General features: G+C 38.0%; 1 protein-coding gene across 6 annotated transcripts in view; it reads left to right on the plus strand.

The window, feature by feature from the left end:
* The window catches only part of LOC126762568 (regulating synaptic membrane exocytosis protein 2), a 421,139-nt gene that overhangs the window by 214,865 nt on the left and 188,359 nt on the right, over nt 1-17,915 (plus strand). For all 6 annotated transcript variants that reach the window (XR_007667481.1, XM_050479418.1, XM_050479416.1 and 3 more), the window contains one exon: nt 481-2,043. Coding sequence is in view for 5 of the 6 variants with exons in the window: in XM_050479418.1 (XP_050335375.1) it covers nt 2,008-2,043 (36 nt within the window). In the remaining variant the exon portion in view is untranslated. The remainder of the gene's footprint in view (nt 1-480; nt 2,044-17,915) is intronic.

The following is a 17,915-nucleotide window of genomic DNA, read 5'->3' on the forward strand; positions in this document are numbered from 1 at the left end:
TATAACTCCAACTCATAGTAGGTCCGACTAATTAAAGGGTATATTAGGGCATGCAACAGCAACTTGAGTGAACTATGATTGCGTCTATAGTGAGCCAATCCCGAATAGAGCTTTTAAACAAAAAAAAAAAGAAATTTATTAACAAAAGGACTTTGCTCGCTGATGGGTTGGTTTGTTGGGTGGGTGATTAGTGTTAAAGAGAAACTAATGCTATTATCATTACTTCAGCTTAATTGCTACACTTGCTTTTCATCATACAAAAAAATTCATTTGATAAGTATGGTTGTGAGAGCATTTGAAGCAAACGAAAACCACCTTCACTCTCCCTTCTCGACGTGAATTATAACTACTGACAGCTTTAGTATAAGGAAAGAATTTCTAGATATAACTTTTCATTAAGAAAACGAGTATTTGAATAAACAACGAGTATTCAAATTTTTTATTAATCTCACAAATATTTATTTTCTTGCTTTCTTCCAGAATTATGGCGCAAATGCGACTTAAGGAACAAAAAAATTATGAAATTACACGGTAAAGCATAAAAACCTCAACTTCAACCAGCAGCTCGTCGGTCCGCGAATTTCATTCGAAAAGTTTTAATTCACCGTTACACGGAATTTCAGAAAAATGCTGACTGCATTCAAATGCAAATGGGCAGAAAGCGTACATCAACAATGTCACGAGACGGCAGCGAGTCAAGCTGCACCTGAAAAGTACCAGTAAAAGCAAAATAAAAGTGAGAATAAAAGCGGCGAAGAAAGCAAGCGGAATTTGGCCAGGAAGCGAGGTAGTTGAGAAAACGAATGCATTGAGCAAATCAGTCACGCGTTTAAGCAGGCAACTGTACTACAACAAAAACTAACCGAAACTGTGTGGCACGTTGTTAAAACGCCACGCCAGCGCCGGAAAGTATGCTATGGAAATAATGAAAAAGCAGCAAATGTAAATTTCGGTTGAAGGCAGCGCGAAAATAAAGCAACAAACAGTGGCAAAGCAAATAAAACGCGCTCCGCCAACGATAATAACCGTAAAGAAAATAATGACGCGCAACAGTAAATGCGTGTTGCATGCATGTGTTAGTGTGGCGCACTTGTAACCGGTGAAACCAGCGAAATTACACGGCGTTGCCCGAACCGCGCGCATACAAAGCGATATAAATTTTTGCTTCATGCGACACTGCATCAAACGACAACAAAAACAATAGCAACAACAACGCCAATTATACTGTCAGCTGCTGGCGGTGGACCGGAATACGGCCCAGCGGATGTAGCAGCGTGCGCAAAAGCACCGTTATTACAGTTGCAACCCACTTATTTTACTGTAAAATACAGGAGAGCATTGAAAAAGCTGGCTACTAGCGTTTCAAAGCTTGAAAAATAATATTTTGTTGCTGCGAAAGAAATCACAAACCGAAAAATTTAAAGAAAAATATTTTTCGCAGACAGCGCATCGAAGAGCAGCATTGAATACCGTTACCTGACACGCTTACACCGTTGCTACCAAAAAACGAAACGTGTTGCGCACCCCATTGTTGTTTTTGTTGCATTTATGTAAACAGCAGCCATTAGACTTGCAGCCTTGCAGCTGAGTGACCTCATTTCTCACAGTGTATTCGAAGCAAACGCGAGCAAAATATAGTCAAATAAACTTAATTCTCAAAACTCAGAAAACTCAGTTATCATACGGCACACCTACACACACACACACAGATAGCCGCACTCAAAGGCAAACACTTCGCTTTGCCATTAAAATAATTAAAAATTTGTGCATTCGCGCGCAACAAAATGGCGCGGAGTGTGGCATAAATAATACAAAAAAGCCATCCATTATCAAAAGTAACAGTAAATTGGCTGCGAGAAAGAAATAAAAATATAAACCGGAATTTTTTGGCCGTTAGGCGGTTGAAAAAACGCTCATTATTAGCCGCGCAGCGAAGTGAGAAACGAAAAACCGTTAATTATAACCGAAATTTCACCTTTTACTGAGAGAGAGCGATAAGTCAACAAAATGTTGCCCACCAATGTAATGACGTTCATGAAAAAGGTGAGTCTCCACTTACATGATTCTACCATGACAAGTAATTAATAAAAGTAAATTTATAAAACATATTTATTATTGCTTGTAAAAAAAATGTTTGCACTAAGGTCAAAACAAAAAAAATCACAAACTTAAAACCGAAAAGTGTGGGTGAACGAAATTATTTTTATTTTCAACAAATATTGTTTCCAATTATAGTAATGAATTCAACTGCTGTACGCTCTTATAGAAGGTAGTACTTTCCCTTTTAGTTCTGCGGCTTGAATTTTTTTTTCAGCAGTAGGTTGAAGATGTCCCCTGATATAGAGTCGCCTTGTCTGAAACCACGTTTGGTATCGAACGTCTCGGCAAGCATCCAGACGGAGCTTTAAGTGTTGCTTAACGTCAGTTTACACAGCCGCTATAGTTTTGCGGGGATACCAAATTCAGAAAAGGCAGCTCCTTTTCATGCTATCGAAAGCAACTTTGAAATTGACGAAGAGGTGGTGTGTGTCGATTCTCCTTTCACGGGTCTTTTCTAAGATTTGGCGCATAGTGAATATCTGGTCGGTTGTTGATTTGCCAGGTCTAAAGCCACACTGATAAGGTCCAATCAGTTTGTTGACGGTGGGCCTTAATCTTTCACACAATACGCTCGATAGAACCTTATATGCGATGTTGAGGAGGCTTATCCCACGATAGTTGGCGCAGATTGTGTGGTCTCCCTTTTTGGATGTGGTCTCGGCAGAGCACACTTAAAATAGAAAATTAATTCCTGAGATTAATATTGACCGAAAAATACTTGCAATATTGTGCGAAAGGCGTGGTTTGTTTTGTGCCATTTATTAGTAGTTAAAGAATTTAGAGAGTAAAATGTAAAAAAAAAAAATGTATATTTCCTGAAACTTTTTTTAAGAATTTTTTTTATGATTCTCCGGCGAACACTCTCTTTTTAGGGATCAGCAGTAATCTGCCAGCATGTAACGAAACCATTAACCATGATACGTTTCTTCCATCACTTTTTGATACTTTGGAACCGCTCCTTCCTCCTCTTCTACTTGATTCTCTTAAGGGGTCTCGGTGGTCTAGAACCCTCAAATTAAGGGTGTTTTCTGAATTTTTTTTTAAGGTTTAAAAAAAGAGCAATCGATTTAAAATTTTTACAGTTTATTTATACACTTATGAAAAGTACAAAAATATTTTTTTGTTAAATAAAAAAATTTTTTAACAATATTAAAAATGGCGTCCAAAAAAAGCTATCTTAAAAAATGACTCCCGGTGCCGTTGTTGATTTTGACTCTTCAGAACATCTGAAACATAAAAACCAAATAAATTATTAATCAGTAGGAGTGCAGCTATCGCTGGGACTACAAAAAAAAAAAAATTAAGAAAATTTCGCGCTTTTGAAGTTCAGATTCTGAAAACAGCTATTTTTGGACCAGTTTTAGATCGAAAAAAATCGAAGTTCTTAAAATTAAAATTTGATCGTAGTCCCAGCGATAGATACTGATATTTTAAACACCATATTAAAATTTCAAGTAATTCAGATGGATAGTTTTTTTTCATCAACGGCACTCCGAAAAAAGCAGTTTTGAGATAAATGACGTACAAAACATCCATTTATTGAGTCCCTCGACCGCCCGCTACCTGCTAAAACGGCTGTAGAAGCTAAAATAATGTGAATATCCTTCCAAAAATTTTACAGTATATTCTTAAAGGACTATACTTTCGAACTATCAAACAAAAAAAAAAAATCGATTTTTTGAAAATTCTAGACCACCTTAATCTCAAAATTTAAATTTTACGACATTAAAACATTTTTAGAGAAATCTTTGAATCGAACCGATCGAAATTGATCCTTAACCTCTATTAATCGAACGTAAAGAAGAATTTTCATCTTTCCGCTTCTACACTGATCAGTTAAAGATATATTTCAAAACGTTTGCCTGTCCGAATATGTGTAAAAATAGTTTCATATTTTTGCCAAGAGGTCGGATATGCCGAATTTAGTAACCCTGCACATATATTTTATTAGCCAAAACCTAACCCTTCGGCCATTAAAGACAACACTTTCATAACAACTACAACCATTTAAAATTTTGATATAACAACTGTAAACCCATATTTGTATTTAGGCGGTTATTGTTGCCAATATAGCATATACGATGAATATTTAAATAACTCATGCGACAAAACTTCTCACCAAATGGATATCAAAATCGTATGGGCTGCACCTGAGATGCTCGTAAAAAAGCTGAAAACTCTTATACAAAAAGTGCTCAAAACTCCGCTAAGCGCTTGCCGCACCACTGCGTCCACATAAGAAGGTTACTCATACGCCACGTCGCTTCTGCTCAGCACTAGCTGGCGCTGTTGTGTGTATAAAAATGCCATCGAAACTTTTATTGCGACATAAAAACAAAGAAAGACAGTCAAACAGCCCACCAAGATGTCGAACAATTGATGATGTGATGTTTATGTGTATGTATGTGTGTGTGTGTGCATGTGCGGGCGAGAAACTTTGTCAATATTGTCAGTGTTGCATAAATTTGAATGTCAAAAGCGACGCAAAGAAAACAAAGAGACAGTGCGAACAAAACATCGATAAACATAGGGCAACAGTGTTGTGGGCAATTTTACGCATCGAGCAGCAAATACAAACAACAACAACAGTAAAAGAATGAACTTTGGCAATAATAAATCGATCAAATGGCGAAATTATTTAGTGAAGGGCCGACGAAGTCCTTCGCATGTGCGCCAGCGATTCGAAAGAGATAAAGTTTCCAAGGAGACATGCTAGTGGGCGCAGCAGCACACATACACAATCACACACACACAACACATGCACAATTTGGTTTATTTCCAAGGAAAATGTAAGCTTTTAGAAGCGAAAGTAATTTGGTTGCTCTGAGTTTTGGGCAGTTGAAATATAAATGGAATTGGCTTTACAAAGTAGCCGCAAGTGAATGCAGCAAGCGGCAGATTAATGCAGTCCAAAGGGGATTCTTCAATAATTTCTTGTACAAATATGTAACCACCGTTGTATTGCATATGTTGTTGTCAAGGTTAAAAAAATATTCTGCAGAAAGCCATGAAATTGGTGAAACTTTTCTTTGAACTTTTTAATGGAAAATATATGATAGCTACAAGTATTTAAGGAAGTTTAGACAAATTTTACAGTTATCCTCTTGTTTGGGATACTGGAACTATTGAATTTTCAAAAGCATTTCTTTTACACTTTCTACAGGGTGTCTTAAGTTTAAACGATGTTTGTAATACACAAAAGGAAACGTCGGATGCCCTTTAGAATTTATGATTGGATTTATATAAATGATTAGCGGGACGAGCAGAGTCGTCTGGTATATACCTGTAGACCTATATTTTTATGCACGTTATTCTCTCAATCAAACTGCTGCAGCTTTCATGCAACCTTATCGATCCAAATCCAGTTCTTGTATGCAAAAGGTTTATATTAAACAATAGTAGATTGTCAAAAAGTCTTGCGGTATTTTTATTGATTTTTTTTTATTGAAACTGAAATGAGTTTTTGATGACTCATGCCCAGCTCTTGATCGATGATACGGCTACTAAGCCGGTCTCTTTCGACCAATTCAGCGATTTTATCGCAATTTTCGATGACAGGCCTTCCGGAGCGTGGCGCATCTTCGACCACCTCTACACCAGAACGAAAACGTTGAAACCATCGTTGTGCGGTGGAAATGGAAACTGTATCGGGTCCATAAACTGCACAAATTTTATTGGCGGCTTGAGATGCATTTTTGCCTTTATCGTAGTAGTACTGTAAAATATGCCGTATTTTCTCTTTATTTTGCTCCATGTTTGCGACGCTATAACTCACGAACGACTTAAAAGAAACGACAATCAATCAAACACGTGTTAGCGCGTGAAATGAGCTTTCCAAAAGGTATAGCATGACCCGATGCGACGAATAAAACTAGAACTACGCGCTTTCAGCGCCAACTAGCGAAAATACCGCAAGACTTTTTTGACAACCTATTACATCATCATGAAGTTTTGGCACAGTTGATGGTATGGTGTCCTTACTAACTCCTCAATATAAAGATCATTCGGCATATTTACACTATAAGAAATGTACCCAAGAAGACTATTATAGCTTTGATACAGTCGAAGTCAAAGCTTTTTCACTTGACGGGCCACAGCCCTATTGGCATTCATGCTTTAAAACTGGGAATTCTACCGGACGCCGCATGCAGAAGCTGTTTGAAAGAAGATGCGGTAGAAACTAGCCTGCACTTCCTTCTTGACTGCCCCGATTTCGGGAGATCAAGACTTAGACACTTGGGGGAGCATACCTTCAGACATCCCACCGAACTGGCGGGCGTAGAAATTAAGAGCCTTTGCAAATTTGTATTGGTTACGAAGCGTTTCGCCGATCTTTAAGTCCGAACATGGGAGTTTTATTTTTAATGGCTTCACAAAGGACTACTTCTAGTCCACGTGCGATCTATGATCAGCCATCTAACCTAACCTAACTTAACCTAGTTCTTCCAAAATATGTATAGCATTGAAAAGGGTTCATATTAAGAAACATCATAATTGGTTACCTTTTCTGGTTGGTCTTAAACCGTACATACTACTATGGGCAAGAAATAGTAAGACTTTTTAATTTAAATTTCACATGTCGAAAAATTTTTTCCCTAAGTTGGTCTGACTGTCAGGGACATCTGCGGCAAATGTCACATTAATGTTTAGTATAAGCTTGTCTTTCTATAACGCAAAGTACATTCGATGAGTGAAATTATTCTACAAAGATATGTCAATAAATTTTGTGTGCGGAATCAAATTTCTGGAGTCAAAACATTCAGAATGTTAGAAAAAGACTTCGGTGATAATTTTTTGTCGCGAGCAAGTGTTTTTGACTAGTACAAAATATTCAAACAGGTTCGAAAATGCGTTGACGACGAACCACGTTCAGAACGGCCATCAACATCAACTAATGATTAACACGTCAATAAAATACAGGAACTGGTGTTTGAGTATCGAAAACTAACAATCAGAGATCTTACTGGCATCGTTGGAATATCGGAAGGATTGATGAAAATCATTTTGAAATATTATTTGGCTCTAACATAAGGGAAAGCACGTTCTGTTACAAAATCACTAAATTTTTACGAAAACCAGCGTTGCGTTGTCGTCTGTGAAACAATGTTTCCCACCTATCAGGATGTCATGAAACGTATTATTACTGGCGACGTGTCTTGGATCCCTGCTTCCGACCCCGAAATAGTCGATCAGTCGACCGATCATCGTGGCAAAGGTGAGTCGAAGCCGAAGCCGAAAAAAACAAAGTCAAAGTAGGTCAAAAATTAAGGTTTCAACATGAAAGATTGCATTGATTATCGAGGTGTGGTGCACTCCGCATTACTTCCGTCCGGCCAAACGGTCGGCAAGGAATACCTGAATGTTAAGCGCGAAGATTCGTAAAAATAAGTTGGAATTATGGGCAGACATCTCTTGGTTTTTACACCATGACAATGCACCGTCACATACTGCATTGATTATTCGTAAGTTTTTCGCCAAATTTTCAATAAATATCGTGCCGCAACCATCATACTCACCTGATTTAACTAGTTTCATCAAACGACCGCTCCCGAGAAACCGTTTTGTGTCAATTGTAGACATAAAATGTGAATCGCTCTGCGCATTTAAGACTATTTCGAAAATTGATTTTGGCAACTTTTTAGAGGGTTGGAAAACATGTTGGCACAAGTGTACTGGAGCAAAGGAGGATTACTTTGAAGGGGAGGACATAGATTTTGAAGAATAAATTATGAATTTTAAAATTATGAAAAACGTTTTACTATTTTTGCTCATAGTGGTATTGCATATTGGAAAAACCTCAATGAGATGAAGTAATTGAATTGGCCTTACCATCCACATGGATATACTAAAAAATCCTTTATGTACCACTTCGCGGATTGGAGAATAATTTGGGGCATCTAGTTGCCGATTCAAGCTCTGTTAAAAACACCATCAAATTTATGAGAGCTTTTTACGAATGGATCATAGCTCAAAAAATTGTCGGTTGAGAATTTAGTTTTCGTAAGTACTAGTTTCAGACTTCTTGTCGGTGTAATGGTAAGAAATTAGCGTTTTCTGTTGTGAAAAAAAAATTATTGAAAGTATTGACCATTGCCTTTCACACATTTTGACCACTTTTGTTTGTGGATACTATGCCAATAGAAATGTCGGTCTTTTGCAGCAAACCAATTAGGCACCCAATTTATGACTTCTGCGCAGGAATCGAAGTGCTGCTTAGCCAATGCGTGTCCCATCCATAAAAACAAATAATAAGCGGAAGGAGCCAAGTCTGGTGAATAAGGCGGGTGGCGAAGCAGCTTCCAGCCAAGTACTTTGATTGTATCCTGAACCAATTAACCAATTTTGCTTTTTGTGCAGGTGCATTTCGTGTAACATAATCATTTTGCCGTATCTTCTGACGCATTCTGGTAGTTTTTCGATCAATGCAATGTTCAAATTAATCATCTGTTGTTTATAGCGATTAATATTAACAGTTTCACCAGGTTTTAGAAGCTCATGATTTGATCCCATCAAACATAGAGCATTGCCTTCTTAGCGAATCGATTTATTTTTGTAGTCACTGTAGATGGTTGTGTCTCCATTTAGGACTCTAAAAATGAAACCATTTTTCATCAGCAGTGACAATTCGTTACGAAACCGATTTTCTTTCGTGTCTTTGAAGCAAAATTTCGAAAGTGTTGTTTCCGTTTTTCATTTGTCTTTCATTTAGTTCGTTAGGAACTTATTTAACATACTTTTGGATCTTTACCATAACTTTTAAATAGTCTGAAATTGTTTTTTTTTTAATAATAAAGCCATTTCCTCAAAGTATCATTTTCATCCAATATTGCTTGCAGTTCGGCGTCTTCAAACTTTTTTGGTGATCTTCCAAGTTCTTCAGTTCTCACATCAAAATCATTATCTCTGAACCTCTGAAATTATGTTTTACATATAGCTTCTGATAGAGCAAGATCACCATATGCCTCGACAAGCATTTGATGGGACTCTGCAACACTTTTCTTCTTCGAATCATCACATTTCTGTACAAAATTTGTCATATTTTTGACACAACGAAAAAATGTGAGTTTGTTTAATGACTGTAAGGTCATTGAATATGTGTGACAGATGTTAGACAGAAAAAAATAAGGATCATGCCGGAAGACTGACCGCTCAAAATCAAGTCAAATATTTTGTATTTTATACACCCTGCGAAATAAGTATAAAGGCACTACAAAAAGACTTCTTAAAAAAGGAACTTTCTAATATTTTGTGATTTTATTTATAAATTATATTAATGTATTTCAGAACGATTTAAAAACAAATGAACAAAAATTAAATTTTTAACCCTTTGAGCTCCAAGGAGGAAAAATTAAAAAAAAATTCAAATCTAGTGCGAAATAATTATAAAGGCAGAAGAGTATTTTAGTTTCTTAGGTAAATATTTATTAATTTAATAAGAAGTATGTCCTCCGTTACTGTTTAGGACTTCTTCCAAACGCTTTGGCATTGAGTAAATGAGAGAATTTTTATTTTGAGCTCTTTAATGTTTTTAAATTGAAGTCCATGGTTGAAAACCTTACTCGCTAGCAGTGGCCAGAGATTCTCAATTGGGTTTAGGTCAGGACTAATCGCAGGCTAATCGAGAGTTGGAATTCCGCGGGATAATAGGAATACTTTTGTCTTCCTTGAAAGATGGACTGCTGCGTTGTCCTGCTGAAAAATATATTCTGGAACAGATATATCTTCTCCAAACCATATTAAGACATCATCTAGAAGCTGGATATAATAATCGAAGTCCATCTTGGTGCTAATGAAGCAGATAGGTGTGGTTCCTCGATAACTTATTCCCGCCCAAACCATTAGGGAACCACCTCCAAAGTTTCGGCGTTGACGTTTTTGCTTGGGAGTGCCTTTCTTGCGCCAATACTTATATGCACCATCCGGCCTATCCAAATTAAATTTCTTCTCATCCGAAAATATTACAGTTTTTCATTCTTCATCCCAACAAATATATTTGTCAGCAAACCGTCATCTAGCCAATTTATGCCGAGGTAGCAGTGCTGGTTTGGAACATTTTTTTCGTAGGAGAGAGTTAAATCTTTTTTTTAAATTTATTCTACGCGTTGCACACCTACTCCTAAGTCCATTTCTCCAACTGTTTCTTTTGCGCTTAAGTTTTTCTTCACTGCAAGCCTGGAAATCTCCCTTTTCGTCCTGTTGTCGATCCTTGATGTCCGTCCTGGTCGCTTTTTGTTCCCATATAGATGGCCCATTTTTATGAAGTTCTCGATGACACAGCTAGATCTGTTCAACCGCCTCGCAATATCGCCACCGTCCCTCTTCATGATACGCTTCAATTTTTCCCCTTTCCCCTAGGGTTAATGGTTTGCCGCGTGGCCTTCTGAAATGTTTACATATTAGATATAAAATACTTGTGTTATTTATTAAAAATAGACTAAGATAAGAGATACCTACTTGTATTTCCTTGTACTGTCAGTATAATTTTTATAAAATATTAATTTTCACAATGCCTTTATACTTATTTCGCACTTCCTAACGGTTTTAATCGCGTTTTATTTTTCATACACACACAAGGATGAGCAAAACTTATCGATATTGCCTAAAGTTGCCACAGAATTCAATTACGCATTTGCAAAAAAAAAAAAGTTATTTTGTGGGTTGCCAATCAAGAGAGTAATGATAAGAAAAACATCCGCCTTTATACTTCTTATTCTATAAAAACTGCAGCTCTGAAGGGCAATTTTAGACTATTTCAATTAAACTAATGAAGAGCACTAGATAGTTAATATATTAGCCAACTTGTTCACTAATTGAAATCTACTTATTTTAAGCAATAAACTGCACATGCAACTTAAGCGCGTCCGCACATGCCACAAAGTAGGAGTGAAGCTGGTTTTTTAGCAAATTTTATAAAAATGCTTCCTTGCTGCTTTTCATAAAATGCAAAGCTGCAAAAAGTTGAAAAAGTAAATGCAATGTATATACATGCAATGTAAATGTGCAGCATGTTGCATGAAACACGCAGCGCATTGCAAACACGCGTTTACATTACTCGCCGTCAGCAGTCACTTTGCATTAGGAAAAGCACACACACGCACGAAAAATAAGCAAGAAGCAAGCACATTTGCATGCGTAAACCGCTTTTTGCTGGCGCGCCTGCAGTGCTTTGCATTCTTTACGCCTTTGTGCTGGTGTTTGTGTTTGTGTGAGAACAAACACAAGCGCTGCGTTACGTATACGCCATGTAGTCGAACAAAATTGTGCATTATGCGGATTTCCACTTCAAAGCACACACACATGCGAATTATTTGCTATACTTATAAACATGTGTGTGTGAGTTATTAATTAAACTTGAATGCAAGTCAATTAGCCTGAATTTGGCCGTTTAACTGACAGTCAATATCACAGACACGCTTATAGATTTTATCTTTTCGTACTCGCGCAACATTTTGCTCTTATTTACCTCAACTATATACTTCGCTATGGACTTGCACTTTACTATAAATATTAAACGAGTTGAATTTCGTGCTGTAATTTGAGTGAAAGTTGAGACACCTTGCTGAAACTTGGTTCATGTGATCCGTGGCGCTCAATAAATTTAAATTGCAGATGGGCTATAAATATAAATTAAAATTTCTTTTAGTCCTTTCTTTTTACATATATATAATTTTTGTTTCATTGCTAACAGACATTATATTTCTGTGAAATACTGAAGAAAATGTGCTCTCATCCCAAAAACGAATGATGTTATTTTAAAACTCTATGGTTACTCTAACAATTCGATAAAAGCAGTTTTTTATAACGGTACTTTTCCTACTATTGTAGGTAGTAAGCGGAGTGCACTGAAAACGATGTTTCATTGCTATAAAGACAGCCCTTCCACGCCGAAAAAAGGAAAGAAACAAATTTCCCTTATTTTTTAATTATTTATTGTGTTTCCATTGCTATTAATAAGTGCGAATATTCGATTTGACATTGAGTTGGTGTAATAAGAAACCTTTGCTGGGGTTAATAAAGCCCATGTATCCAAAATACTTAGCTGTTTTCAGCTCAGAAATTGTATTAAGTTGACAAAAATCCTCGTAAGTCTCTTTTACCAGCCATCCCAGATGTTCTCAATAGGACTTATGTACATCAGAAGAACAAGCTGGTCATGCCAAAAGATCGATATTTTTACGTGGAACCCACGTTTTCATTGACCTGCTCATATGCATTCTTGCGTTGCCGTGCTTTGTTGAAAAGATAAAGATTTTTGCGAATGACTGTGTATATAGGGTAGTAAATTTGCTTCTCGTACCTGCTGGTACTCGGCAAGAAGGAAATGCCAACAATAGTGTCCCAGAATTTAAAAAAGCACCCCATTTTATTAGTTATTAGGAAGGATCCCTGAAATTTCGCTTTGAAAAATATCGTGGCTTTTTTCGTAAATCTCTCCATAATCCCAAAAAACCATCTGGAAAAATAATCATCGGAAAAAATCACCTAGGACAAATAGTAAGGTTTTTAATCTGACCTGATACCATTCTTTATTTATATGATTTCGAGCAAAACTGACTCTTAGAATTTCGTTTCACCGCCCAAATGTTGAAATAGATGCGGAAATTTGGTTCTCCTCTTTCACTTTTCGTATTGACATCATTTTCTTTGATAACTGTCAACAAATTTCTCCTTCCTGTTGCGTGTTAATATTTTTTTTCGACCAGAGTAATTACAGTGAGCATAATTTTCTTTTTTATTCAGGTAATTACACGCCATTGAAAATCTTCGTATTCAAAATTAAGTTTCAAATCTAAAATAGAAAAAAAAAAAACGCATCAAACTTTTCCTTCCACCACAAGAACTACCTCATAAACATAATAACGAGTTATTTTAAAAACAGAAAGCTGATTTTGATACGGACGAAGGCACCAAGAGCTACTCTATCTCGAGTGGAGTACCCCAAGGCTCAGTGTTAGGCCCACTATTATGGAACCTTATGTATGACGGGGTGCTAAGAAGTCAGCAACCAACAGACGCGAAACTAATAGCTTATGCGGACGATCTCATGGTGGTAGCAGTGGCCAAACAATTAGCTGACCTGAGAAATAATTGTAGTGAGTGCTTAAATAGTCTACGCCAGTGGTTCCCTTCTATGAGTCTGAAACTGGCGGTGGAAAAAACAAAAGTTTTACTCATAAGCACTAGGAAGATAGAAGAACGAATAGAGCTCACCATAGGGGAATGCAAGATTACTTCGCAGCCGCAATTGAAGTAATATTAGATTCCAATTTAAAATTTAAAGAACACTTGGAGTATTCTTCCGCCAAGGCAAACAAAATTTATAATGCCTTATCGAGAATGATGACCAATAGAGGCTGTGTGCGTTCCAGCCGACGATTCTTAATAGCGAAAGCAATGAGTTCCGTAATACTGTATGCGGCACCAGTATGGACAAAAGCGTATGCTAAACAAATAATTGCAGTGCATGGGCTTTCTGCAATTCGGGTAATAAGTGCTTTCCGGACAATATCAACCCACGCTGCTGAAGTATTAGCCAGCATGCCGCCCATTAACATACAGGGAGAATGAGCTCGAGCATTTATATCAGCTATCAACGCCTAAAACAGTATCGGCAAGGACAGAGGAGAGAAACAAGAGTACTAAAATGTGACAGGAGCGGTGGAATTCCTCATCCAAAGGGCGCTGAACCCATCGACTTATACCGGACATCCACTCGTGGATAGACAGACGACATGGGGACTTAGATTTCTATCTGACCCAAATACTTAGTGGAGATGGATGCTTTAGAAGCTACCTTTTCAGATTCCACAATGACATTAGTCCGAACTGGCCGACGTGTGCAGAGTATATAGAAGACTCTGAACATGTATTATTTTATTGCCCTCGATTTTCGAATACAAGGGAAAAGCTAAAAACCACACTCGGTGGTAGTTTTACGATCGATAATTTAACGACACTCATGTGTCAGTCGACTGATAAATGGAAAGCTGTCAGTGTTCATAATGACCAAACTGAGATCTTTTCAACAGACTAGGCGTCCGTTAGTCCGCGCAATAGAGGAGACTTAAATGTCTTGTCCCTCCCACGAAGTAATACCTAGCCGGTGGTTCTGTGGGAGAGACCTGAGGAGTAGGTTGGGTTTAGCGTATAAAAGCTCCTCACATCGGCTTTCGATGCTTCCCCCTACTATACAAAAAAAAAATAATTTTAATTGTTTTTTTTTATTATTTCAAGAAATCTAGCGTGATACCTCAGCAATCCGCTTGTACTTTTCCTGCCTTCTCAAACTCCTACCTACTCCATTTCCGTTAATAGTTTTAATGACGTAATGACTGCATTGCTAATTGCTCACCTTGAACAATATTTATATGTAGGCGGATGTAGTAAATGAGTATTGATGGTTCGCGCTGCTGCTAAACACACATTTTAACAAGCGAACACGAGTAATTTCCACGATTAATGTCACGCATTAACACAACACGACCCAGCCATGTTCAATGGGAATACACACACACACGCACACATAACACGCGTACCTCATCAGCAAATACATTGCAGCCTCATTTGTCAAGCAATAATGGCATTACTCGGTATTCATGTGCAATGAAAAATAAATTTGTAATTTTTGGAAAATTAATTGGCGGTCACTGCAAGGACAGACATCACTCTTGATGCAAGCAGGCGTGATAAAATGGCTTCCGCGCTGGGAAAACTTGTTGTGCTTATTTAATAATTGCAAACATAAATAAGTTGCTGCAAAACGCGAGCAGACCAAGGTGAACGAATAAAATATAAAGTGCAGTCGACGATTTTTTACGATGAGTGAAATTATTCAATAAAGATGTTCCATTGATTGGTAGAAATTATTCGAGGAGGGTCGAGAACGCATTGACGCCCAAGACGGCTATCAAAATCAACTGATGATTAACACGTCAATATAATAAAGGAATTGCTGCTTGAGAATCGACTATTAACAGTCAGATATTTTACTGTCATCGTTGGAATATCGGAAAAATCAGTGGAAACCTTTTTGAAAGATCATCTGGGTCTCAGAAAAGTGAAAGCACGATTGATTCCAAAATCCCTCAATTTTTTTTTCGAAAAACAGCGTCGCGTTAACGGATTGTTTCACAAACCGACTACCTGGATGTCATGAAACGTATTATTACTGGCGATGAGTCTTGTGCTTACGACGCGGAAATAGATGTTCAATCGGCCGAGTATCGTGGCAAAGGTGAGCCGAAACCGAAAAAACACGTCAAAACAGGTAAAAATTGAAGGTTATGTTGACAGTTTTCTTCGATTATCGAGGTGTGGAGCACTTCAAATTGTTTCCGACTGGCCAAACTGTCAACAAGGAATACCATCTGAGTGTTATGCGTCGTTTGTGCGAAGCTATTCATAAAAGGAGGTCGAACAACTCTTGGTTTTTGCAAATTTTCAACCAATATAGTGCCGCAACCACCTCATTCGCTCCGATAAGACTTCTGGCTATTCAGCAAAACGACTGCTCCGGGGGAACCATTTTTTACTCCATTGAAGACAAGTATGGCCAAAGTCTTACTATATATTTACAGTATATAATACCATACTGACGTTGAGCAACACAAAAAGCTCTGTCAGGATCGGGAAGGACCTCTCCGAGCCGTTCGATACCAAACGAGGTTTCAAACAAGGCGACTTTGAAGTTGTAGATAATTTCGTCTATTTAGAAACCAGTATTAACACCACCAACAATGTCAGCCTGGAAATTCAACGCAGGATTGCTCTTGCCAACAGGTGCTACTTCGGACTGAGTAGGCAATTGAAAAGTAAAATCCTCTCTCGACGAACAAAAGCCAAACTGTATAAGTCGCTCATAATTCCCGTCCTGCTATATAGTGCAGAGGCCAGGACGATGACAACAACTGATGAGTCGACGTTGCGAGTTTTCGAGAGAAAAGTTCTGAGAAAGATTTATGGTCCTTTGCGCGTGGTACCGGAGTCGACGGAACGATGAGCTGTACGATGACATTGACATAGTTCAGCGAATTAAAAGACAGCGGCTACGTTGGCTAGGTCATGTTGTCCGGATGGACAAAAACCCTCCAGTTCTGAAAGTATTCGATGCAGTACCCGCCGGGGGAAGCAAGAGAAGAGGAAGACCTCCTCTCCGTTGTAAAAACTAGGTGGAGAAGGACCTGGCTTCGCTTGAATATCTGAAGAAGAAACCTGGCGCGCTTTGTTAAGGAATATCCATATTATTTTGGGATGCTACTTTCATGTTCACACGTAAGTCCATTATGAAAATGAAGAAACGACTGTCTCAACTCTGGTCTATTGTGATTTTTCCTGTTAGCACACCCCTTAGTAAAACCATTAGGTTTCCCGATAGTCTAACTCCACTCCTTTATCTTTCGATTGCGGTCTAATCCAGGAGTAAATCTCTGTTATCCCTACACTTAGGTCACAGAAGAGGCACAGATTTCGATGAATGCCTCTATGCCCAGGGAGCCATACTAGTAAGATATTATTTTTTGTGGCAACCCAGTTAAACATTGTTATGAACTCTAGTATAATTTTCTGATTTGATTGTTATTCACAAGATTACTTGAAGTGCCTCTTGACTATCGCTAAGAAAGGCAATTGTTCCCCCGTACTACTTTTATCACGTATTATCTCTAGACAGCGTGAAAGATGATCAGAAACCTGTCCATGGCCACACTATACCAGCCCCAATTTCATCTCCGGCCTTTCGTGCCGTTTGTATACCTTGTGCTCTTACGAAGATACTCCTCGACGGTGAAGTTCTCCAATTTATTTATGCTGTACAATGAGACTTTGCCGCAGTACCCATCAGTCTACATTACTTCCGTGGAAGGTCCATCCAAGAGATCTTGGGTTGATGACTGCTGCGCGGCTATCATGGAAACAACACAACCTGGGCAAGACAGTTCAGTAATCCTCTCAGCAGTCCTCTCCCAACCTTAACCTTTGAATTTTCTGCTCTCTTCTGCCTTCTTATTCCAGGGCCTCATGATGATCTCACTAAACCTGTAGTTCAGGCGATATCCTTGTTGCCGGATTTTATGAAGGACGCTGACCGAAGTGTGTAAGCCCGCCTTTGCGATTTCAATAAGCCGAGAAACATTTACTCTGCTCTCAAATATTTCTTATGTTAAACTCACAAAGTAATAGCTAATACCAACATCCATACTTTTAAAAGTACTTTTAAAACACTTTAATATTCGAATTAGTCAGTATTTACATATATTTTCCAACTCTTCACTCCATCCCTGCCAATGAGCGTAAGTAAATGCTCAACACCAACAAGAGGAAGTTTGCAGCAAAGTAAACACTGTCAAACGTTTGCGTTAAATATGCAAAGGTGTTGAGTGGATTATGAGGGTAAATTTCGAGGTAAGCTCAGCAGAAGCAGCCGAAAGTAAAATGGCTTTTCAAACAAAATTTCGTGCACATTTTATATGCAAGCAACAAACTTTAACGCCTTCACTCTCAAAAATGGAAAATAAGCTGTTCCTAAAGCAACTGCGCACTCAAGCTGCCACAACTTCAACCACGAGAGTATGTAAATACTAGGTTGGCATATTCAAGCTCAGTCGCACGGGACAGCATTAGGTATACGCCACGACGCCTGTGGTCTCTCTAATAATGAGCTGAGTTCCGTAGAAAATGGCATTGATTTTGTTGTTGTAGGTTGGAAAAAGGAGTGAAATGCTCGCTATGCTATATAAATTTCCATGCATACTAAGAGACAGCGAGTATCTTCGCCTTGTGGTGTAATATTTTAGGTTTATGCTTTATTTATTATTTAT

Source organism: Bactrocera neohumeralis, chromosome 6 (assembly GCF_024586455.1).
Source record: "Bactrocera neohumeralis isolate Rockhampton chromosome 6, APGP_CSIRO_Bneo_wtdbg2-racon-allhic-juicebox.fasta_v2, whole genome shotgun sequence".
NCBI classification, from domain to species: domain Eukaryota; kingdom Metazoa; phylum Arthropoda; class Insecta; order Diptera; family Tephritidae; genus Bactrocera; species Bactrocera neohumeralis.